This window comes from Chrysemys picta, chromosome 2, assembly GCF_011386835.1.
Source record: "Chrysemys picta bellii isolate R12L10 chromosome 2, ASM1138683v2, whole genome shotgun sequence".
Lineage (NCBI taxonomy): Eukaryota > Metazoa > Chordata > Testudines > Emydidae > Chrysemys > Chrysemys picta.
In genome coordinates this window covers 32,430,490-32,456,640 of record NC_088792.1, presented here as the reverse complement: position 1 = coordinate 32,456,640, position 26,151 = coordinate 32,430,490, and the positions used below count along the sequence as shown (strand labels likewise).

The 26,151-nt window shown below is 40.5% G+C and overlaps 1 protein-coding gene across 18 annotated transcripts in view; it reads right to left on the bottom strand.

Annotated features, from left to right (window-relative positions):
• ZNF438 (zinc finger protein 438) overlaps positions 1–26,151 on the bottom strand; it is a 169,588-nt gene that overhangs the window by 86,357 nt on the left and 57,080 nt on the right. For 16 of the 18 annotated variants that reach the window (XM_042858478.2, XM_042858464.2, XM_065586805.1 and 13 more), the window contains exons 2-3: positions 25,868–25,952; positions 25,287–25,356 (exon numbers count right to left, since the gene is read on the bottom strand). Coding sequence is in view for 2 of the 18 variants with exons in the window: in XM_065586813.1 (XP_065442885.1) it covers positions 25,287–25,296 (10 nt within the window). In the remaining 16 variants the exon portion in view is untranslated. Of the gene's footprint in view, positions 1–22,610; positions 22,655–25,286; positions 25,357–25,867; positions 25,953–26,151 lie in introns of all 18 variants that reach the window. The other 2 variants (XM_065586811.1, XM_065586807.1) reach the window with 1 other exon arrangement.

The following is a 26,151-nucleotide window of genomic DNA, read 5'->3' as shown; positions in this document are numbered from 1 at the left end:
TCATTTTTTGGATGGGGGGCTTATATGTTTAAGCCTCCGTTTCCCCTAGGTTATAACCTAACCCCAACTCTTAGGGCTTGTCTATATGGGAAAACTGACCAGAATAATACCTCATGTGGACATTCTATTCCAAAATAAAAGTAACTTTATTCCAGAATAATTCACACACTTCCAAAGTGGAGTAATTATTCTGGAATTGTCATAACTATAAAGGGAAGGGTAACAGCTCTCCTGTGTACAGTACTATAAAATCCCTCCTGGCCAGAGACTCCAAAATCCTTTTACCTGTAAAGGGTTAAGAAGTTCAGGTAACCTGGCTGACACCTGACCCAAAGGACCAATAAGGGGACAAGATACTTTCAAGGGAGGGGGGAAGGTTTTTGTTTGTGCTCTTTGTTTGGGAAGTTGTTCGCTCTTGGGACTGAGAGGGACCAGACATCAATCCAGGTTCTCCAAATCTTTCTGAACAAGTCTCTCATATTTCAAACTTGTAAGTAAACAGCCAGGCAAGGCGTGTTAGTTTATCTTTGTTTTCTCAACTTGTAAATGTACCTTTTGCTAGAGTGTTTATCTCTGTTTGCTGTACTTTGAACCTAAGGTTAGAGGGAGGTCCTCTGAGCTCTTTAAGTTTGATTACCCTGTAAAGTTATTTTTCCATCCTGATTTTACAGAGAGGATTTTTACCTTTTTCTTTAATTAAAAGCCTTCTTTTTAAGAACCTGATTGATTTTTCCTTGTTTTTAGATCCAACCCCCTTGGATCTTGATCCACCAGGAGTTGGTGGGAGGAAGGAGGGGAGTGGTTAATTTCTCCTTGTTTTAAGATCCAAGGGATTTGGATCTGTATTCACCATGGAATTGGTGAAGGTCTCTCAAGGCGACCCAGGGAAGGGAATTAGCTTTGGGGTGGTGGTAGCGGACCAGATCTAAGCTGGTAGTTAAGCTTATAAGTTTTCATGCAGGCCCCCACATTTGTACCCTAAAGTTCAAAGTGGGGAAGCAGCCTTGATAGGAATAAAATTACTTTATTCTGGAACAGTGTCCACCTGAGGAGCTATTCCAAAGTAGCTTATTCCGCAATTGCTATTACAGTCAATTTCCCCATATAGACAAACCCTTACTCTGCAACAAGTTTTCACTGATCAAGGACTAAATGGGACTTCATTCACAACACATCAACACTGTTCCTACATCAATCAAAGGGGTAGCTATGAATCTATGCAAGGTACCCTTCCCTTCTTAGGCCTTAGTCTATATTAAGGAACTCTAGAAAAAAAAATTCCCTCTGATGCTACCACCACCAGTTTAGTTGTGCCAGTGGCAGCCTTACTGTGCATAAGGCTCCAACCTTTTCAATGGCTCAATGATGAATTGAAAAAACACTGGAAGCTAGGAGCCACTAGGGTTGTTGTCAGTGCAACTAAATTAGTGACACACTACTGGCAATTCTTCTTAAATTTCCCTAATGTAGCCAACCTCAGAAGTTGAGTACTCCCTCCTGTACGTCATTCTTTACTCTGCTAGCTCAGGATCATAGAATCACAGGGCTAATGAACCAAGGTCTCTCATCTGGTAGTGCAGAGCATTAACCATAAAATCCCTAAGCTAGTCAACAGTACTTTAAAAAAAAAAAAAAAAAAAAAAAAAAAAAACACACAGTATTCACTGCTTATGGTAACTCCTTAGAAGCTTTGAAATGAAAATTGGTTCTTTACTATTTTATTCCCTCTACCATGACTCTCATATCCTGATTTGTTATTGAAGGTTTGTTAATGAGTTCTGGAGTGCTGATATTGATTTTTTTAATATTTAGAAAAAGAATTAAGGAGGGTTTTGTTTTATATCAAGAAAGATAACTACGGTAGATGGTCTCTGAATACTGAAAAGAAAGTAAAGAAAAGTGGGCCCCAAATATGACCTACCTTAAGATATTTTAAAAGAGGGTTTAAATTACACTACTTTACTTAAAAGCTGCTAAATTTTCAAACATATATCATTATCGATCATTTTGTTTTTAATGTATAAATCCATAAAGCAACCCTTTCTGGAATGTCAACTTTCCGGCATTCTGATCAGTACTGCAAGGGGGGAGTTTGCCTTTAAGTTAAAAGCTTTTCCCCATACCCCACTACTCAACAGCTCTGTAAAATATAACCACCACCACCAAAGACTGAACAAAACAGATATCTTGACATGTAAACTGAGATGCCTGAACAGAGTAAGGGAAGTTGCCAAAGAAAGCCTAAAAACATTTCCCCCCTGAAACTCGCTCCAAGGATGTGCGTTTGGGCATCCAGCATCAAGTAATACTGAACTTTAAAAAAAAAAAAAACTATTAATCTTTACCATAAGTATCCTTATTACTGCTTTAACATCTTGGGGACGGTCTTTTTACTGTTTAATGTCAAATTATTATCTAATAATTATGTATTTTGAGTGAAAGGTCTTTAATAATGAGTGATTAACACATGAATACACATTTTTAAATATAATTCCCATTAGATGAAAAAGCTTTGTATTGTCTGAACTTATTACTCTTCATATAACAGAAATCAGAGATGGAAAGACCTTCTAGGTTACCTGGTCCATTCCATTCCATTACTCTGATATGGCAGGACAGTTGCCAACAATAATGTTCCCTAGCACTCTATACAATCTGGTTTGAAATGATCCAAGCAATGACTGTCTACTCCACAGTCTAAGAGATTACGTCAGGAAGCTTTTCTTGTTACTTAGCTAAATTTTCTCTACTTTGATTTCATCCCATTATTTCTAATTAAAGCCCCTTGTACAGTTCTACACACAGTTAAACCGTGTTTTTTTTCATGAATTTATTTCTGTTTCCTGAAATGAAGAGTTTCATGAAACAGGATGAAAAAATATGCACAGTCAAGCAATTCCATAGTAAATAGTTTGTGTGACGTGAGTTCGCAGCAGACTTCTAGACTATGGCATTTTTCCCCTTCTCAAAAATTGGTCAATAAAATGTCTCTCTTCAGTGAGATTATTTCCAAACCTAGAAATACTAAAGACATACCCTTTCCTGGGGCAATGCTCTCTCTCTTCCTCCACCCCATCAACCACTCAATGACAAATGCTACATAATCAGAGGCAAACTCTCTACAGTTGACTGAATATTGCAAAGGGGGAGAAACAACACTGCCCATTTTCACCACTCTTGTGCAGAAAGATTACTTCTACCATTCCTGTTTTCAGAGGACAAACTAGGATTTTCATCCTCTGCCCATACATCCCAGAGCACTGAAAACAAACAAAGAATGTCTATAGATTAAATCAAAGCCACTGCCATGTTACAATGCCAGAAGATGGCAATAAAGATTTAGGTTTACTAACAGTTTCTTCTAATGACTGCAATTTTTTCAGTCTTCATTAGATTACCTCGTATTAGACAGCAGATTTACACCTTCTCGTACAATCAATCAGATTGCAAATGCCTAGAGGTAGGGAATGTGTCCATGTGCTTATTAAGTGTAAAGCACATTGTCAATGCCTAATAAAGAGGCACCACATGAAGCGCTCAGAATAAAACTGGTCTACCCAGCTTTTGCAAATGCCTACTTGGGGGAGATGAGATTGCATAGTATTAAATACCAACAAAAGGAGATTTAATGCTCTAAAATGTCTTAGTCATAACTAGAACATGCTTTATTTTGACTTCATCACAGACTTTAGCCTGGCTATAAAACAAGAAACATTTCCAGGATAATTTAACTGTATCAGAGATAATCTATTACATGTGAATGTTGCAATTTCTTACGGCTGGATTCATGCACACTGCGCATAAAACCCTTTCTGGCTTCCAAATTCTGGAGGCCATATAAAGCTTTACCAGAAAGCTTCATTTTCCAACACATTTGTGGCCTTGTAGGGACAGACTTCGGTGGCAAAGATGACGATTTTTTAAAAATTGAATCCATTCCTTAATGAAAAATGTGCAATCTTCAACCCGCTAATCTCAGTCTAGTAGGGTTTGGCAGTTATTGGTCAAAAATACTGATGTTCATGTGTAGTGAACTGTGCTTATGAAATTTGTTTAATTTGGGGGGGGGGGTACCCAAAAGCTTAATCCCATTTTATGGACTAATGCAGAACAAAATCTGTGGGTTTTTTTTGTTTTTTTTTTTATTAAAAGAAGCCATGCTTGAATTACAAAAATGCAAAAGGGCTCAAAACATTAATATGTTTCTAACTTAAAACAGTTAAGCAGATTTTTGGGGGGAAAAGAATGAAATTTGCTTCAAATTCAAGAAGTACTATTCCAGTTTTGAGTATAGAGCAAATTTTTAGAAGAACCTTATAAAGCCATTAAAATTGGAAATAAGGGTACTTTATTGAAAATTAAACAAATTTAGGATTTTTAAAAACATAAGATTTGATGCATGTGGTTGGAGCACCAAATAGCCTTTAAAACCATCATACTGAATCATACATGTTGAAACAATTCTTGGCATACTAAGCCATAACAATCACAATAAATCGTAATTCCAAACAAGCAAGCACAGGCTATGTGGCAAATAAAATATATTTAAAACATATGCAATTACATATTACACAAAAGACTAAAGCTGCTGACATAGCAAGCTGCCTGAAGATGTGGCCTTACTCTTTGCTTGATTCTTACCCTAACTTTACCCCATTCATATGCAAACCATTCAGTGCTGGGCTCTTTTCCTTCCTCTGCCCTATTAACTTTGAACAAAAATAGAAGCAGATGATTATACACTCAAATGCTGCGCAGCATGAAAGAATCACAGATACAAGAAAATACAAAAAATTAAAACGAGATGACTACTATAATACTTTGTTCCATTTCTTTGAATGGAATGGGCTTTAATGCTTCATTGAAGCATGGCTGACAACTTTCAACTATATCTCGTATGCTACAAATCTTAACATTTATAAAAGTTTTATCCAGTGCTTATTTATAGGGATCAAGATGAGCCTTCGAATTATGCATGAGTATCTGTGCCTTCATGTTATTAAGTGGAAAATTAGGTAAATTTAGAATATTTTACAGGAACACAGCCAATTACAATTGACAACAGTTCAAACAGGGTCTCAGAAAATTGATCTTTTACCATGTTAATACACAGATGAGTAGAAACTATCACTGTATTTGTACTACATTTTAGATTGTTATACAGTGTCAATATAAATGGGATATCATTATTACAAATTATTAATGAGATATATGCAAAGAAATAACATTTTTACAGTTATTATGTTACCACACAATGTATGTATTCCAAGAGGATAGGCAAGAGAGATGATCACTTAGGAATGTGAGAATTTCAAAGTTTCCCCAAAAGATCTCTGACTTTTAAATTGATTTAAAAAATCCCCAGTTTTCTGTCATTAACTTTTCCAACAAAGAAAAATGCAATTGCTCTTCTCCCCTGAACAAACAATAGGCAATCCTGGGTCTCACAACCACACTAAGGAACTGTGACTAAAATAATTAACACAGTTGATTTGCCTTATGACCATCACTATCTATGAAAACAGAAGATTCATGAATTTTGCCAATAATTTGCCATTTACAAAGTGATGATAAAGTAGATATTGGAGAGCCTGCAGAAACTTTTATCTGCTACCTGCAGACCATAGGGAAAAATGTGTAAATTACTGGCTCAAGCCTGTCTGCTGTAGTGATAGATTACCCTGGTGATTAATCCTAAACATAAAAAACATCTTGCCCCTGAAAGAGTTAAAATTACAGTTTAGTCACTGTTTTGCTGTTTCAAGTTATTTTACTAATGTTCTGTACAATCAGTGACAGAGTGGGATATGTGCATCAAATTATGCCCCCCCATTTTGTATATATGTTGAACTCACATCAAAACTTGCCCAAGACATGGTTATTGAACAGCATTCCAGACTGTTGCCCTGTGCAGGAAGATGCTTGACACCTGATTGAAGGACCAGGTGGGATAAAAATTGAAGATTTTTGTGCAAGAGACTGGCAAAGTCACCACAGGTATTGGGACCTGGCCTCTAACTCCAGGAAACACCATCATGTATCCATGGGCGGCGAGTTACATGGGCCCGTGGTGCCAAAAGTTCCAGGAATATTCAGGGCCAGGGGCCTTGCTCCACCAATGTTTGGAGCTGGGTCTCTCCCCCAGCCCTGCCTGGAGCAGGCCCCAGCCCCCCCCCCCCACCCCCGCCACAGAGCTTCCCTGCCTGAAAGCAGCACTTACCTCTCCCTTGCCTGCTTGTGCTGCCAGCTGCTGCTGCCTAAGGGCCATCGCACAAGAGCAGCACCGGCAGGCTGAGGCAGCCGGCTGCTGCAGCCCCTTAGGAGGGGGAGGCACACACATGCTTTGCAGCCCTCCTCTGTTCCCTCCCCCAGCACCCACCTGGAATAGATGCCAAGGGGGCTTCTGGCCAGGAGACATCTGGAGCTGACCTCACTCACCTGAGCAGCTGCTGGGGCTTCGTTGAGTGTTTGACCCTGTGATCCACCCCCCACAATCGCCCGCAGCCCCCACTCCTGCCCAACACTGGGCATGGGGCAGCCCCATCCCCTGCCCCCAGTGAGGCTACAGTGAGGGGCAGCAGTATGGGAGGCCACACGTGATGACAACCCCCGCCCCGGTACCCACCATAGGGGAGGCGAGGGGCCCTAGGAGCATGTGCAGTGACAGTGGTGCAGAGTGAGTGTGCTGATGGGGAGGGGGGAGGAAGAAGGGGTCCCTCCCCCAGAGCTTGCTGCTGCCAGCGGGGAGAGAGTGGGAGTAGCGGGAAGTCCTCTCTGGCACTAGCCTTGGGGCAGCCTTTCTGCACCCCAAGCTCCTCATCCCCGGCCCTGCCCCACCCCAGAGCCTGTGCCCCCAGCACTCCAACCCCCAGCTCTGAGCCCCGTCCTGCACTGTGAACCCCTCATCCCCAGCCCCACCCCAGAGCCCTTACCTGAGGGGAAAAACGCGCAACTTAAATTTGGCGGTCAGTTTGGGGTATCATTGTGTTTAGCACAATACCTGATTATTTTACACCCTTTAAAGTATATAATTGGTTGTATACAGGTGTTACAAAGTGGGAATGTTCTTAATGTTTTCTCTGAATACTGTGTGGGTGCCTCAGTTTCCCCTATGCATTTCTTAAGGATCTAGATGATGGGATAAGGGGGTGTGATTGTTGTAGAGCCCTAGAGGGCCAGTGTGATGCTGTCTGCACACAGAGAATGGCCGACACCGTGTGTCCTGGCAACTGATGACCTGGGCCGCTCTCCTGCAAGGTGCCTACTGAAGGTGTTGGAGAACAAAGATCAGGTGGCCTCCTAATGCCTAGAAAAGAGACAAAGGCCAGAGGAGGGGCTAGAGGAAGTGTCAGTGCCCATGCGGACTCCCGGGAAGCACACGGTGTAGAAGGGGATGCTGGGATGCTCTGGAACCACTCCATATGAAGCCAGTCAGGACTCTGGGGGAGCAGGCCTCCTCTCTCTGAGCATACTGTCTCCCGGGCAAGAAGCTTACACCTTCCTGGGTCTGACCTCGGAGCATTCAGCATGCCCTTCCACACCGTGCACTTCCCGCAGCGAGTCCACAAAGGCAGGGCTCCTGGGGAAGCCAGAGGGTCCTGCACCCCAACTCCACAGTCAGACGTGACTCTCAGCCAGCCAGTAAAACAGAAGGTTTATTAGACAATAGGAACACAGTCTAAAAGCTTGTAGATATAGAAAACAGGACCCCTCAGCCAGGTCCATTTTGGGGGGTGGGGAGCCCAGACCCAAATTCTGGGCCTCTCCCCATCTCCCCAGCCAGCTCCAAACTAACACTCCCTTCAGCCCCTCCTCTGGCCTTTGTCTCTTTTCCGGACAAGGAGGCCACCTGATCTCTTCGTTCTCCAACACCTTCAGCTGGCACCTTGCAGTGGAAACTGAGGCACCCACACAGTATTCAGAGAAAACATTAAAAACATTCCCACTTCGTCACAACAGGTACAACAAAATATAATATATTGAAGCAGGCGAGTGCTGCTTCTGAATTTCCATTTTTAATTGATCCTTGTAATCTTGTGGCGCCAACGCACTGTAGCTTCATTTTATCCCAGCAACAAATTCTTGATTTGTAGGACCACTAATAATCAACAATGGATAAATTCTTAATAAAGTTACCCAGAGAAAAAGAAAAAGGGTAATTCATCAAGTGATGGCCTGAGTTCGACACCCAGCTTTCAAACTGAAGTTATACAAAAGAATGATGTGGCAAATCTACAAGATAAGAAAAAGTTTTCAGCAATCTTGGCTATCAAGATTTAAGTGGTTGGAGTACAATAGCAAATTAAACAGAGCTTTTTGCTCAGTCTGTTCTGAAAAGATCTTAATATTTTCTACGAAGGCCGAACCAACATTTATTTTGTCTGGATTTCAAGACTGGAGACACGCATTGCGTGGTTTTACATCACACGAAAAATCTTCCTGTCACAAGGAAGCAGTAATAAAGTATGCTGCTCTGCAATCACAGGTAAATGTTTCTGCTCTAATGTCAGCCAGTTGCAGAAAAGAATCACAATCAGCTAGGATTGCACTGCACATTTTTACCAGTGTTCAATAACTAGCTCAACAAGGAATAGCATTACGTGGACATAACGAGAGTGATTCAAATTTGAGGCAGCTCTTGTTGCTACACAGTACAGATTCTGAGGAACTGAGACAGTGGCTTAATCGCACAAAATGCAAGTGGCCGTCACATACAGTTATTAAAAGAATAATGAAAATGATCGCAATGATGGTGCTAAGAAAAATTGTGTAAAAGATAAAGGCCTCTAAGTTTTATGCCACTGTAATGGATGAGACTACCGATTTGGCAAGAAAAGAACAAGTACGTTTTTCTTTAAGGTTCTTTTCTAGTGAAGACTAGCAGATTTATGAGGAGTTTATTGGGTTTTACCAAATTGACGCATTGAATGCTGCTTCTCTTTTCAAAATTGTGGAAGATACACTTCTCAGATGTGATGATTGCCGGGGCAGTGTTACGACGGAGCCAGCAATGTGTCCAGCAAATTTACTGGGGTCCAAGCCAGAGTGGAGGATCGAGAGCCGAGAGCAGAATTTGTGCACAGTGCTGCACACTCCCTTAACCTTGCCATGCAGGATGCCCTGCATAATATTCAAGAGTGTCATTATATGTTTTCGATGGTGAAAGATCTCATCAATGCCTTCAGGGAGTCACTAAAACGTATGGCATCATTCAGAGAGTTTCAGAGTGAAGGGGAACCTTCTTTACGACCATTGTGCCCAACAAGATGGACATTAGGATCAGTAACATTAAATCACTGCTCCAGAACTAAAAGGCCATGATGAACTGCCTAGATGAACTTAGTTACTCTTCCGATGAATTTGGCTTAAAATGTAATGGATTCTCGAAGCAACTTCAATCTTTTCCAACGTACTTTACACTAACAGTTCTTGTGAAGCCATGGGTCCTGTAGAAGAAGATAATGCAAAAATTCAAAGCCCAAACGTGTCATTGACAAGCATTATGAAGAAAGCGGGCCTGCTGCAAAAGGTGTTGAGTAGGATGCGCACCGACTCATCATACAGTCACTTCTGGGAAAGAACAGTAGAGAAGGCAAGAAATCTTTATTTAAATGATCCTACACTCCCGAGAAAACACAAGCCACCGAGATGGCTCGACCATGGAAGCCTTCCTCACACCTTCAGTGACCCCAAAAAGTATTTTCATCAAATATATTTTGAGATCATTGATGCTTGCAAAGTTGACACTGAAGAGAGGTTTTCAACAGAAAGCTTTACATTCGCAGTAAAACTGGAGAAGCTTATAACTGATGCAGCAAATGGATCGAAACAGGACATTGTCCCAGTAAGCGAAGCTTTCCATGGTGACATTAACATGGAGAAGCTATTTCTTCATTTAGAAATGTTAAGTGATATTTACAGTTCGAGAAATTGCCAGCTTAATTTGGTCAGTGAAGTGAAGCAATTTCTAAAACAAAACGAAGGCTTGAGTGACATGTTGTCAGAAGTTACAATTCTGAAATTATTCTACACAATTCCAACTACAACCTGCACCACTGAGCGATCATTCAGTTGATTGCGCCGACTGAAAAATTATTTGCAAACGACAATGGGCCACGAACATCTAAATCACTTGGCATTTCTGCATGTTCATAAGAACTCTACCTCTGAACTGGACATTGCAAGTCTCCTGGATGACTTCATTTCAAGAACCAAACAATGACAAAAAGCGTTTGCTGCCTCCTGAAGAACATCACAAAAGAAGGGGCTATATTTGTTTTAAATTTCAGAAAGTATTTGCTTTTGAGGGTTATTGATCAAAGAGTGTATGGTCGTTTCCGTATTCAAAAAAGTATTAATAATGTTGATATTCTTAGTTAAATAATTTTTTCTTACGATAGTGATATTGTGCAATAAAGAGAAACTTAAACGCTTACGGTTTCCAGTCCATTTTTACACTATTTAATAAAATATATATCGGCTTACAAGGCGGGGGACGGGGGGCGGGGAGGGGATTAGACCCATTCTGGACAGCACCAAAAATTATACAAACCTGCCGGCTATGCATGTATCTCAGTAGGATCATCCACTGAGCGCACCTGGGTGGTCTCATACTCCTGTTTTATAGCTTCTCCCTATCTGGGCTCTGATTGACTCAGTTTTCAAATTATGAATATTTATGACTCCACCCACCATGGAAACACTCTCCAGCTCATGAAAAAACACTGATCTGCCCAGTAACTACCAACCCTTGCTTCTGGATCGTTGTGGGCACTTCAAGGAAATGGCCTAGCATTTTCTTGCCAATATTTTCAATCCAAAGTTTCAGACTAGATGCTTGACTTGGGCATCTAATAATCATGCCAGCCATAATAAACTTCATGGTTGGAGGTAAACCATTCAAGCAGGATATGTTTGCTGATGATGGTTTAAAGAAAGTCACACCACTGAAATGGTGGAAGTCACTAGCTAAGACCCTGGAACTACAGTTTGAGAGTTTGTTGAAGTACTAACCTAGCTTTTTGACAGCTCTGGCCTCTTCTGAAGACAGAGAAAGAATATTTTCTTCTTTAGGTCTGATTAATTCAAAGTTGAGAAATCAATTGGTAGTTAAAGCAAGGAAACTTATTCTCTTCCAGTCTATGAATAAAAATGAGGACGGAAAGGATGAGATCTACTAGTTTTAACGGTTTAAAGGACAACCTAACTTAGGAGACTGTTGTCTCCTTTTCAAGGGACTTAGGAGGGTAAGAATTTAAGCTCCAGTCACTTTTTTTTTTTCCTTCTTCACTTAGGCATATTTGAAAATTTTCCCAGACTGATTTGAAATAATCAATTTCATTCACTGACTACAGTTAATCCCTGTTTCTTTAATGGATCATTTTTTAAAGTACATTAGCAGGCTTCCTGCTTCTAAACAACCAGGGGGCCACTGGACGATCGAGATGCTAAAGGAGCACTCAAGGACGATAAGGCCATTGCGGAGAAACTAAATGAATACTTTGCATCGGCCTTTACGGCTGAGGCTATGAAGGAGATTCCCAAACTTGAGCCATTCTTTTTAGGTGACAAATCAGAGGAATTGTCCCAGACTGTCATTAGAGGCGGTTTGGAACAAATTGATAAATTAAACAGTAATAAGTCACCAGAACCAGATAGGATTCACCCAAGAGTTCTGAAGGAACTCAAATGTGAAATTGCAGAACTACTAAATGTGGTTTGTAAACTAACATTTAAATCAGCTTCTGTACCAAATGACTGAAGGATAGCTAATGTGACACCAATTTTTAAAAAGGGCTTCACAGGTGAGCCTGGCAATTACAGGGGGGTAAGCATGACTTCAGTACAGGCAAACTGGTTGAAACTATGGTAAAGAACAAAATTGTCAGACACATAGATTAACATAATTTGCTGGGGAAGAGTAAACATGTTTTTTCTAAAAGGAAAATTATGCCTCACCAATCTCTACTAGAATTCTTTGAGGGGATCAACAAACATGTGGACAAGGGGGATCCAGTGGGTACAGTGTACTTAAGATTTTCAGAAAGCCTTTGACAAGGTCCCTCACCAAAGGCTCTTAAGCAAAGTAAGCTGTCAAGGGCTAAGAGGGAAGGTCTTCTCATGGATCGGTAACTGGTTAAAAGATAGGAAATAAAGGGTAGGAATAAATGGTCAGTTCTCAGAATGGAAAGAGATAAATAGTGGTGTCCCCCAGGGGTCTGTACTGGGACTAGTACTATTCAACTTATTCATAAATGATCTGGAAAAAGGGGTAAACAGTGAGGTGGCAAAATTTGCAGATGATACAAAACTCAAGATAGTGAAGTCCAAAGCAGACTGTGAAGAGCTACAAAGGGATTTCACAAAACTGGGTGACTGGGCAACAAAATGGCAGATGAAATTCAAAGTTGATAAATGCAAAGTAATTCACATTGGAAAACATAATCCCAAATGATGGGGTCTAAATTAATTGTTATCACTCAAGAAAGATCTTGGAGTCATTATGGATAGTTCTCTGAAAACATCCACTCAATGTACAGCAGTAGTCAAGAAAGCTAACAGAATGGTGGGAATCATTAAGAAAGGGATAGATAATAAGATAGAAAATATCATATTGCCTCAATATAAATCCATGGTATGCCCACATCTTGAATACAGCATGCAGATGTGGTCGCCCCATCTCATAAAAGATATACTGGAATTGGAAAAGGTTCAGAAACGGGCAAAAAAATTATTTGGGGTATGGAACGGCTTCCATATGAAGAGAGGTTAATAAGATTGGAACTTTTCAGCTTGGAAAAGAGACGACAAAGGGAGGATATGATAGAAGTCTATAAAATGATGATTGGTGAGGAGAAAGTAAAAAAGGAAGTGTTATTTACTCCTTCTCATAACACAAGAGGTAGGGGTCACCAAATGAAATAGGCAGCAGTTTTAAAACAAAACAAACAAAAAAAAGTATTTCTTCACAGAACACAGTTAACCTGTGGAACTCTTTGCCTGAGGATGTTGTGAAGTCCAAGACCATACCAAGCTTCAAAAAAGAACCAGATAAATTCATGGAGCATAGTCTATCAGTAGCGATTACCAGGATGGGCAGGGATGGTGTCCCTACCCTCTGTTTGCCAGAAGCTGGGAATGGGCAACAAGGGGTGGATCACTTTATGATTACCTGTTCTGTTCACTTCCTTTAGGGCACTGGGCAATGGCCACTGTCAGAAGACAGGATACAGGGCTAGATGGACCTTTCATCTGACTCAGTATAGCCATTCTTATGTTATCATTTAGTTATAAATGTGAAACATATTTTGATAAGAGAAGTTTATGTACCCAAAACATTTAAGGCTGTTTGGCCTAACAAAAAATATTTTATATTCTGTGTTGTGTGTTTAATTAAATTCCAATTACCATCCTAATTCAGCTTGACACAAATCATGAGCAAAAAGTTAAAGACCTTACAAATATAGTGTAAAGGCTCTATTTTGTTGTAAATCAATGTTTTAATAGTAATATCAGCCAATGAGAATGTACTTTTCTTTAGAAAAAAACTGAAGTACAAATGGAAAAGTTAATTAAAATAATGATTTAAATGTAGACTTTCTACTTGGTGACTGAAATCAATATTTAAAACTCAATTTAAATCAATCCACCCTATGAAGGACCAACACTGAGAAGCAATCATGACTAATCTAGGGCCATCAGCCTTAATTATCGCTCAGTGACTGGCTCATTACCATGGAATAGTAGTTCTGCATGGAAGATGGGTACCTCTCACAGCATATGTCAAGGAGACAGTGTCTCTATTTAACAACAGGGTTCTGCTCTAGATGACAGGGAGGGGACAGATCACTGCCAGACAACAAGGGCTTACAGGAACAAGACAACAGAAGAGACCTGCTCAGCCTGAAATACTAAGACTTTGGATTCACGATAAGGGGGCAAGTTCAGACAAGGGGAGGGTGCATCTCAGAACTTTTATTGTTTTCAAAGATCTGTAACTCTGGAGTGCCTTTAAGGAGTAAAGTTACTGGTTAAGAAATTCCTTTGCTAAGCCTGTATTCCTTGCTTTCCTGCAATGTCGTCGCCATAGTGTTTAAACTAGAAGTCAAGAGTGCTCACAGCCTGGTGGAACTCAGAAAGAAGGACGTCACAGAGAGAGCGCGCCTGAAAATGAAGTTCATTACAGTGTGGTTGGTAGATTACCCCGGAATGACCAGCATGGACTATGCTTTAACTTTCATTTCTCTATGCTAACCTAAGGAATTTTTATGCTGTGTTCCAGTTGACTAATAAACCATACTGTTTTTAAAACGCTGCTTGAGTGTCCCTGTGAATACATGATGAGGTGCATTAATCCCTGAGGACGATACAAGTGTCTACCAAGAGTCTATTTCAGTTTGACTCACTGAACAGAGCTCACGGTGTGAAGCAGGAGTGCTGAAGCCCCAGAGGTTCAATCTCAGCAGGTGGTGAGGCCAAATAGCCTACCCTGAAGGAAGAATGAGACCACTTGGCGGTCTGGTACATATCAGGGGTTCCTACAAGAGACTGTTCCAAGTTGGGGGCATAGCACCTATCCCGTGGATCCATGAGAGCATGTCAGTTAAAAAGACATTATTAGGAGAGGGAGCAGAATTCTGTAGGACAGAGTACTGTTAGAGTGGCTCTCTGCTGCAATTTGTTTTTAGTGCTTTTGTCTACCATTTGGATCTTTATTCTAATTTCATTTGCTTTCAGTCTGTATGTAGTGTAGTATTTTGAAGATGCCAAAAAAGCAGACTGGCTGGCTGACAAATTTCATCATAAATACTCAGTTCATTAAGATACCCAGTGCCATCTTCTTCCATAACCTTTTCCACCCTTGATGGAAGCTTGACTAGCTGATATACAAGCCAAAGATCTCTGAAAACAACAAAAGTCCTGAGATGAATCCTTAGTTAAAGAAAATTATCCTCAAGAGTTGTATGGATGGGATTGACCTGTAAATGGATTTCTGGGTGGGAACTACAAGTGAACACCTTAAACAGGAAGTGACTCCTGGAAAGTCTCCATTTTCTTTGCTGGAAGCAGAAAATGGGGGAGGGCGGGGATCAAAGGCTTTCAAGGTCATTTTCTTCTCTGGACATTACGAACAATATTGTCAAAGGCAGTTTGTTGGGGGTTTTTAGAAGGATACCATGTATATAATATAAAGATTTGCCCAACAGTTCTTCCCCTCCACTTTGCTGGACAGAATAAACCATTTTTGAATACAACAAAAGGCAGCTGAAGCATTTAGGTGCAGGGAAGAGTACTTTTTTTCCAAACGTAATACCAAATTGTTTTCCCTCTTTCAACAAAGCAGAAAAATGTGTTTAATACAGCAACTATAAAGTCTATTGAACACCCAGACATATTAATTGTAGGTACTTTTCCAGTAGACTGGTAGTGTGAGATTGCTCGATTCATCGTATAGTGTCGTATACCCACAATCTTATCTGTGTGATTTTTATGCAATATATGCCTTTGTATTTTCATAACAATATTTTTCTGCTTTATGTACTTTCACCATTTAAGGAATAACAAATATTTGAGAGAGATTAACACTGGGTTGAAAATATATATTTTAAACTCTATTCCCTTAATTCTGAATACATACTGTCTCCAGACCATCCACTTTGTTCTGATTGGGCTGAAAAAGATTGAGAGATCACCAAGCTAAAGAATGATAGAGGCTCATCCCTTGTGGCATCCAGTTCTAATTCATGGAAATAGCAGGCTGATAAGACATCTGAGCCAACAAGCAGTCGTACAATACTACCAGTTTGTAAATCGGTGGATTGACAGGTTAACCAGCTGGAGCAGTCCAAAAAAGCCCAGTGCTCAAATTCAATTTTGATGTCCTTATAACTACTCAGGGAGGCGATTACTAAATACATGATGCAAAAATGCTCAAAACAATGCAAACCCACTAACAGACCTTTCCCGCCTTCTGAAGTGAAAGGACACAGCTTTCCTTATTCGGTAGCCCTTTCCTGGTTAGTAGGGAAAGACTCACCTCTAGAGCTTCCTTAACTCTGGATCTCTCTAACCCAGTGCTTCTCAAAGTCGGGCCACTGCTTGTTTAGGGAAAGCCCCTGGCGGTCCGGGCCGGTTTGTTTATCTGCAGCATCTGCAGGTTCGGCCGATCGCAGCTCCCACTGGCTGCGGTTCACCGCTCCAGGCCAATGGGGGCTGCAGGAAGGGCGGCCAGCACATCCCTCGGCCCGCGCGGACACAGCAGGTAAACAAACCGGCCTTGACCGCCTGGGGCTTTCCCTGAACAAGTGGAGGACCGGCTTTGAGAAGCACTGCTCTAGCCTACTGCCCCTGTCTAGGAGGGGAGTTAGATATAAACTAACTCACTGCAAGCCACATGGTTGCTCCTATCATGTGCACTGTGACTACCACTTCCTGTTTTAAAGGGCCCGATAGCCACCCCGACGCACTGGGATACACGCCTCAAAGCCCAAGGCCTTGTTATAGAGTTATGCTATGAAACTGAAATTATGCAGAGAAATCCTCTAAATGAACATGCATTCTTATCCAATGTCCTGTCAAAACTGCAGGACACAAAATAATGACATAGCAACTCAAGCAACTGGACAGCAACATTTATTATGCATATACCATGAGAGAGGAATGTGAACAAAGAAAGCAAGCCCTTTTTCAGTCGTTAACATTGTTCATTACTTGCCATATAGAGATTCAGAGGGATCCCTTGCTACCCTACTCAAGAGTATATAGATAGCATCAATGTATGTTGAAACAGAAGCTTTTGATGAAAAACTCTGGGATTTAACAATGTATAAATATGTATTAAAATAAAAGTTAAAATTTTAAAACACCATATATTAGATAAATATTTGTAGAAATTTAATTTTTTTTGTTGTCTTTTATGTCTTTGACTTCATATTGTGGAAATAGACATATTCTGAAACAGACAGTAGACTGCAGTATCCCTTCTCCACACACTTTTCTAGCCTCTCTCCTCTCACAAATATTCCAAAAGCACTCTTTCCCATACTACTTCTATGTATCTCGTTTTTGAGGGATATCACACATTTTTATCCAAGTTATCTATATTACACACACATTTTATATATTCCCCTCACTTTTAGTGGTGTAAAGTATTTACCTCAAATGAAAGGTGCTAGCTCGATGCACTAGACAAACTCCTGCCTAGAGTAGACAGGAGGTATTGGATCTCCTGGGCCTGTGGGGAGAAGAGGCTGTGCAAGCACAGCTATAGACCAGCCACAGAAATGTGGACATCTATGAGCAGACTGCATGTGGAACATAGGCAAAGGGGTACAAAAGGGAGCAGCAGTAATGCCGCATGAAAGCAAAGAACTGTGCCAGGCACACAAGGCCAAGAAGCGCAATAATCCATCTGTTGCTGAGCCGCAGACTTGCCACTTTCGTAATGAGCTGCATGTCATACTTGACAGAGACCCCATCATCATCTCATAAAACACCATGGATGCTTCAGAAGAACTTCCATCAAAGACCTCAACCATGAACAATGAAGAAAAGGAGGGGAAGACTAAGCAGGGGGCCATGACCTAGGACCTGCTCGAGACTCCACCGCTGTTTAACCAGTCTGCCAGCCAAACATGGATGAACCCAAAGAAGTGGGAAGAAACCTCTAGTAAATGTGTGCATGCATTTTTCCTTACCACATTTAAATTTAAATATGGTGCTCAGCCCAACTCAAAGTTAACAAGACACAGGTATTAACTTTTCACTGTTTTACTAGTACCGTTACCTCTTCTTGTATAACAAAGAGATGCAGAGTTGGCATCTGCTTTTCATTCTCCTGTTGGGTTAGGCAAGGAGATGCCATGCAGCGCAGGTTACGTTCATAGGGATGTCCCTTGTATCCTCCTGAGAGGTCTCTATGAAACTTACATGCATATACCCTAAAATCCTCTCCTGAAGGTTTCTAGGGATGACTACCTTATTTCTTCCTCCTTGGTAGGCTGCTTTCCCGTGCCACTGTGATGACTTTTGGCTAGCACCATTGCAGTGGAACAGGCTAGCGGCATATGGGCCCGGACAGCTTTGGGATGCCAGGAGCAGATGTGCTCTTTGTGCCTTAGTTATCCTCAAGAGTGAGATATCAGCTAAAACCACCACCACCTATGGAAAATAGTGCCAATATTCAGTGCCCTATACTCGTACCCATGGAATAGGGATCAAAACGTTATCGTTTCATGCAACTGAAATCCTTTCCCCGCTGCTTCTTGCATTTGATGAACCATACTCACTATGGCTAGGGCTAGAGAGTGGTGCTGTCCACAGCTGAAATGTCAATAACCATGTCTTCTTATCAACCAGGGCACATCAAGGAAAACTACAACTTCACATACACTGACCTGTGAGAACTGCTGTTGTACGTGTAGCCATGATGGAGTACATTTGTGTACTGAAATGGACAGACATGTTTTCTGCCTTTCCAATTTCAAAGTCCCATTCCATTAATTTTTCTTTTTTGCACATTATTTTTCTGCACTGCTTTTGCCATGTAACTTTCTATTTTGGGGGAATATAATTATCTTCATTAGTTCACAACACTTATTGCAGAATACACAGCAGTACTCGAAGCACATACTACTTGTAAACGTACAGCAAGCACCATAAAACTCATACCTTCAGGAAAATACCTGCTCATAGTTTTAAATGTACAGAAAGCATTACACTATTCCCAGCAGCACCCAAAGCTCCAGGCCCAGAGAACAGTCTAGCACAGAACACTACTGTGGCTGACCTCTTTCAAAGGCTCCCTCAACCACATAGCTCCACTTTGAGCTCTTGTAATGTCCCTTATGTCTGGCTGCTCAAAGTCAGCCACTCCATCTCCGCCCACCACCCTGGCCGCAGATTATCCCCCAAGCATCAAAAACCTTCCCTGACCAGCCCACATTGATATCAGTAAAGCATCCCCAATGATCCACCAACGCTTGCATAACCATAGAAAAGTAGTCCTTTCTGTTGATACTCCACGGCTAGTGCCAAAACAGGGATGTGCATGCCTTGCCCCAGAAACCCAGTGCTACAAATACTTGAATTATGTACAGCGCCAAAGCAAGTGTTATGTGACCAGGACATGGGTGGTCATGCTTAGTGACTGGAGCAGAAGTCATGCCCAATGGTCAAAACAGGAGTCAGGCCAAGAGATTAGAAAAGGAGCTGGTAGCCAGAAATCGGAGCCTAGGGTCAAAACCGGAGTCAGAGACCAGAGCCAGGGATCAGATCTAGAGTCAGAAGCCAGGAGTCGGAGCCCAGAATCTGAACCAGAGTCACAGGCCAGATGCCAGAGCCAATGGTCAGAGTCAGAGGCCACGAATCTGAGCTGAGGGTCAGAACCAGAACAAGGCAAGGCAAGGCAAGGCAGCGGCATGGCTGTGGCCAAGACAGGTGCGGGGCTGGAACAAAGCAGGAAAAAGCAGGCACAGAAGCCATCACAGCCATGGGCAAATGCTTTGAGAAGCCACCAAACTGTTGCTGCTGGCTTTAAGCCAATCATGCAGCCTACTACAGGCCAGTTGCACGCATTTAGGTTACTCTGCTGCAGGCACGGATTCCTAACAGCAAGCAGCCAAGCATGCACCTGAATGAGCTATATACAAACTTCAGCAGCTGTACACTGATGTAACTTTCGTTGACCAAAGGTGGTAGTGAAGACGTGCCCACCATGAGTTCACTCATGGATCCTGCTAATTCTCCCAGACTTGGTTAACTTCCTCTGCAACTCTTAAATCTCTTTGAACCAAATATACCTTTCCAGCTGCCTTCCTACCTCATTTATGTCTGCTACTCCTTGTCAAGTATCCAAGTCAGCCACAAGAATACCTTGGTCTCCTCCACCTCCCTTTCTCCTCTGATGTTTGTGGTTGTAGGGGATTGCACTTTAATAGAGTGCCCCTGGGCATTATCACCTCTACATACACACAAATGGTTTGGGTAGAGAAGGGAGTGCTGTTGAAGGTGCTGCCAGAAAAGTGAAGGACAAAAGATAGATTCCAAGACCAGAAGGAACCACTGTGATCATTTAGTCTGACCTCCTGTATAACACAGAACTTCCCCTAACAATTTGTAGAGCACATATTTTTTAAAACAACATCCAGTGTTGATTTAAAAACTGCCAGTATGTCTCAGCACATATATGCTTCCAGGCAATAAGTTGTTACATTGTTAATTTTTTTCAAAAGCCACTGTTCTTGAAAAACAGATGGTTCTGAACTTTTTAAACAGTCCTCAATTATAAAATGAAATTGTAGATTTGTTGAGAATAAAAATAGTGTTAATGGACTAGACGATATAACGAATCAAGGTGAAGCTGCTATGAAATGAAATCATGAAAATATATACCATAATACATGCTGAACAATTCAATTGAAGAATCATCGCATTTCTTGCAATTGCAGTGCCATGTTTCATTAAATGGTTTAAAATTAAATCAGTAACAACTCAAAATATTGCAGAAACTATTGTTTGTTTTTTTACATAATTCCACAGATCCGTAATTCAACTCTTTCCAGATGCTAGTGCAAAGAAAGTTTCCCAGGAAAATTACAAGTGTTTCACATCATGAGCCACAACCAGAAATGAAGAAATCACAACAGGGTGCAGCTCTGAATCATGTATCAACCTACTTATTACTATTTTCCTTTACATTACTGCAGTGGTTAAAAGTACATTGACAGTTGAATACAAAAGTTGTCATTTTCATAGATTAGCTAGCATCCCTCCAAGAAAGCATCTTGGTATAGTGTCCTTATTATAAGTGATTTCAGATGGTAACCAATGATCCAAGGGCACTTTACAATTTAAGTGATGAAATAAAGTTCTCTCCTAAAGTTTTTAAAAGACAGAGTAAGCAAACATGAGATGGTCTCTCGTTAATTAAATATTTGCATTTTTTTGTATCTTTGTTTAATAAGAATACAAGTCGATTGCACCACAGGTTAATTGTTCTACAGTTAATGTAGTATAGTTTGATTATACTTTTAATATTTATTAGCAAGATTTTCATCATGTTTCTCCACAATATGTGATGATATCCTCCTACAAGGTTTAACTATGCTAAAAGTATCCATGACATCAGTTCTTAAAAAAAACAGAACACTTATAACGTTGACTCAGTTGAAGCCACTTATAGGAGAGGACTCAGAACATCCAAAATACTGCTGTGACACCCACTACCTCAAAATAAAACTCTGCACTCCCATATTCACTAGTTATATATAGTTATGATATATTTTATACGAAGTATGCCTTGCGAGATATTGGAAAAGTCATCATCCGTTGAACATTACTATTCTGTTGAAATGTATGCATCATTGCTGTATATGAAGTTATGAGATTTTAATATGTGTTTGTTACTGAAACAAGTTGAGAGTCTGGGAAAAGGCCACAGACCAGGTCCTTAGAAATAACAAAGGAACTGTAAACACAAGCCTTATATGTCAAGTCTCATGTATACAGAAAGTGCAAGCAAGAATTTGCAATTCATACGAAAGACTGAGTGCTGAGCACCTAGGCAATAGGGGTTGCCTAACCTCATGACACAATAAGGATAATTCCAACAGCTGGAGTATAAAATAAGAGACAGTGACATTATCAGACCACCTCTCCTCTCCCACCTATACTGAAGGCAACATGATCATTTGAAAGACAGAAACACCACTGAACTGGGGGAGTGGTCCTAACTGGAAAAAAACTTTTCCAGTTAGCACAGACGGCTGTAGGCTTTTGGGTAAGAGAAACCTTACTGTTTCAGATTTGACTTTGCTTGGTAAAGTTTAGGAATTAGACTGTGGTTTTTATCTTTTATTTCTTTTTGCAACCAATTCTGACCTTTTATGCTTATACCATTTATAATCACTTAAAATCTCTCTCTCTTTCGTTAATAAACTTATTTTGATGTTTTATCTAAACCTGTGTGTTTTTGGCTGAAGGGCTTGTGGTATCTCTTCTCAGGTTAACAAAGGCTGGTGCATATTAATTTTCTTTGATAAAATGATGGACTTATGAGCTTGTATTGCTTAGCAAGTAACTGAACAATAAAAGACTGTACATTTCTGGGGTGCAAGGCTGAGACTAATGATACGCAGGTGTCACCCTATATGTAATTCAAGAGTGGCTGGGCATAGCATTATGGTAGTTGTCTGGGTGTGACCTGAATGGTTGGGGTGAGTGGGCAGAGTGGCAGCGCATACAGCAAAGCAGGGCACAGTACATACCAGACTGGAGAGTTAAGGGGGCACAACGGTCCAATAGTCCAGATTGTACCCTGGGGCATGTCACAATTGCATTAACATAAATCACAGATGCACTTATAGCTGACATCATGGGATATATTTACAATATGGTTAAATGTAAAGGTGTACATCTGGGAACAAAGATTGTAGGCCACACTTGCAGGGTGGTGGACTCTAGCCTGGGAAGCCCTGACTCTAAAAACAATTTGGGGATATTGGTGGATAATCAGCTGAACATGAGGTCCAAGTGTGACACTGTAGTCGAAAGAGCGAATACGATCATGGGATGCATAAACAGGGAATCTTGAGTAGGTGTAGTTGTTTTACCTCTGTTATCTGGTACAACCACTGCTGGAATACTGTGTCCAGTTCTGGTATCCACAATTCAAGAAGGATGTTGATAAATTGGAAAGAGTTCAGAGAAGAGCCACGAGAATGATTTAAAGGATTAGAAAACAAACAGAAGTTCAGGAGTGACTTGATTAGTCTGTAAGTACTACACCTGGGGAACAAATATTTAATAATGGGCACTTCAATCTAACAAAGAAAGGTATAACACAATCCCATGGCTGGAAGCTGAATCTAGACAAATCCAGACTAGAAATAAAGCATACATTTTTAATGGTGACATTAATTAACCACTGGAATGATTTACCAGGGATCACGGTGGATTTTCCGTGACCGACAATTTTTAAGTCGAGATTGGATATTTTTCTAAAAAAGATATTGATCTAGGAATTGTTCTGGAGAATTTCTATGGCCTGTGCTAGGACATCAGACTAGATTATCACAATGGTCCATTCTAGCCTTAGAATGTATGAGAGCAAACAAAATAGCCGAGGCTAAACTATCTTGCTTTTCAGAAAGACTTGACCAGACTACAATAGCAGAGCTGCAAAGAACCAGGTAGAATTCTCCAACACAATATATTAAATTAGCACTAAAGACCTCATATAATACTGACCACACAGAGAAGGAAGGCAGAGAGGAAAACATGAAATAATGACATTTGTATTTAATTTCAAAATTTTAAAGAAACCATTACAAAATAAAAATTATTTTTAAGTGTGATTTGTATCTTTTATTCTGTTGGGAAAGGTTTTCATTTCGCTCAGCCTAGGTAATGAAAGTATACTAATACGTTTCTTGCTGTGGTTCTCATGTATTAACCCAATACATTTGTGTTTGGGTCTCCATTATAGGGGAATATTTTAATTACGTCTCACTAAAATGTTAATAAGAATAAGAATAAAGTAACAAAAAACAAAACAACACACTCAGTGGTCCCTTATTCAGCATTTAAAAAAAAAAATCAATAATGCAGCATTTAGTTCCGGCATGCAACAGCACAAGCCCAACATGAGTGCAGGCAAGAATAAACACCAGTGCTAATCTTTTCACTGCTGCTGAACCATAAACATTTTTGAATGGACTTCTTGTGAAGGGGCACCACCTTACTCTGGTGGCAAGAGGACTAACCAACTCTTCTGGGCTCATCCAACACCAACCAGGCACACCTGTAAGGCCTGCTTTGCCTGAATGCAGAGGGCAGGGAGTTTAAAAAGGGAAAACCTGTCACAGGGAGAGGACTGCTATACTCCAGAGACTGCTGACCTCAGATGGAGATCAGCCAAGAAGGAGACAGTCTCTAGCTTCACTGCCCCTGGAGCTGCATGGACCAGTTGCAAAGAAGAATGTCCTAAGAGTAGAGGCTGGAGGTAGCCCTTAATTAAAGGCAACAGACCCACTGAAACATCTCCTGAAAGACTGGCTAAGAGACAGACCACCTTCACCTTTCTTTTCTGTCACTTGAATTACCCTCTCTCATAAGGGAAAGAGAAAAGTGCCTTTCTTTTGTTTGTTTTGCTTAGAGAACCCCTCATACGATACGAACTGAAGGAGGACATTATAAGAAACTTGAAGCAGGGTCTGGTGGGGACTTTGGGAGAATAGGGGCTACCCTCACTCCTGAATACAAGGACCTCACAGTGTGGACTGGAGGAAAGTTTTTCTTAATATTACCTACTATAGCCAAGAACACTAAAAAGCTAGACACCAAAAAAAAAACCCACCTGAATAAAAAAATTAATGGATCAAATATATGCACAGTGAATCTTTCAAAGACATGACTTATGAGGAGCACATGACTTACGGGGAGAGGCTGAGGGAACTGGGGTTATTTAGTCTGCAGAAGAAAAGAGTGAGGGAGGATTTGATAGCAGCCTTCAACTACATGAAGGGGGGTTCCAAAGAGGATGGAGCTCGGCTGTTCTCAGTGGTGGCTGATGACAGAACAAGAAGCAATGGTCTCAAGTTGCAGTGGGGGAGGTCTAGGATGGATATTAGGAAACACTATTTCACTAAGACGGTGATGAAGAACTGGAATGGGTTACCTAGGGAGGTGGTGGAATCTCCATCCTTAGAGGTTTTTAAGGCCTGGCTCGACAAAGCCATAGCTGGGATGATTTAGTTGGTGTTGGTACTGCTTTGAGCAGGGGATTGGACTAGATGACTTGCTGAGGTCTCTTCCACCCCTAATATTCTATGATTCAAGGAAACTCCGTGATATGTTTTCCAAGTCTCTCTCTCTTCCTTTTTTTTTTTTACTTTTTAAAAAGTCTATGAATCCTGCAGTCTTTCACAGGAAGGACATGTGTATGCTATGGGGACAATAATGGCATTGCTACCATGCCACACCTCTGCTGATATAATCCTGTAGTGTAGATACGACCTACAGTGACAGAAGGGGTTTGTCCATCATTGTAGGAACAAAAACTCCCTGAGCAACAGAAGCTCAGTCAGTGGAAGCATTGTTCTGTTGACATAGCCACATCTACACCAGCAGTTAGGTGAGCATAGCTACAGTGCTCAGAAGTGTGGATTTTTCATACCCCTGAACGCGGCAGCTACACTGTCCTAGATTTTAAGCGTAGACCAGGCCTAAGAATTAGCAAGTTAAAATGTTTAGTAACGATATTGATTTTCTCACTTTGAGGTACTTACCTTTATTCATCCTGCTGCGTTACAGCCAATAAAACATTCCATCCATGTCAAAAAGCATCCCAGCAATTACCTTTAGTAAAATATAGAATATTGAAGTATTCTGGTCTACTGTTTATTCACAAAGGCACAAAATAATTCCTGGGCATTGTACAAAGGTACTGTGACATGTATTTTAGAAAGTAGTAAATACTGCTAAAGTAGAATCCCATTACAATTTGTTTTCCTGAATGGTACAAACAGATATAATTAATTTTGCTAGAAGGTTTAAAGTACATTAAAAGTAGTTTTAGACTAGAAATCACAGTAATAAGTACTTTGAATTAATATTGCTAAAAAGTTAATAAAATCTAAAGCATCACAAGTTTTATTATTCATTTTAAAACAATACATAATTTCTAATACTATAGCTTCAATAATGTTTCCAGCTAAAAAATTTTCAAATTAACATGGCATTCTCGCAAGATAATCACACATACACATGATCTGACATTACACACACCTGCCAGTGAAGAACACACAAAACTAAGAGTGTTGACCTACATATTTAAAACATTAAAATAGTTCCATAAATGACACATTACCTCTTTAACGACACACAAAAATCCGTGAAACAGCTCAGGTTGCATATAAACAACGTTCGAGTTTAATGTAGCATAATCATAATTCCTGTATGTTAAAAAAAAAAAGTCACATTAATTATATTTCTAGAACTCTACATAAAAATAAAGTCAGAAGTATGCTGTATTTGCTTAATTGGCCAGTGTCCATGTCCTTAACAAAACTACAATAAATATAAAGACTGCTCAAGAAACCAACATTTTTCTTCATACAGGTTTGGAAAAAAATATTTTTACATTATATAATA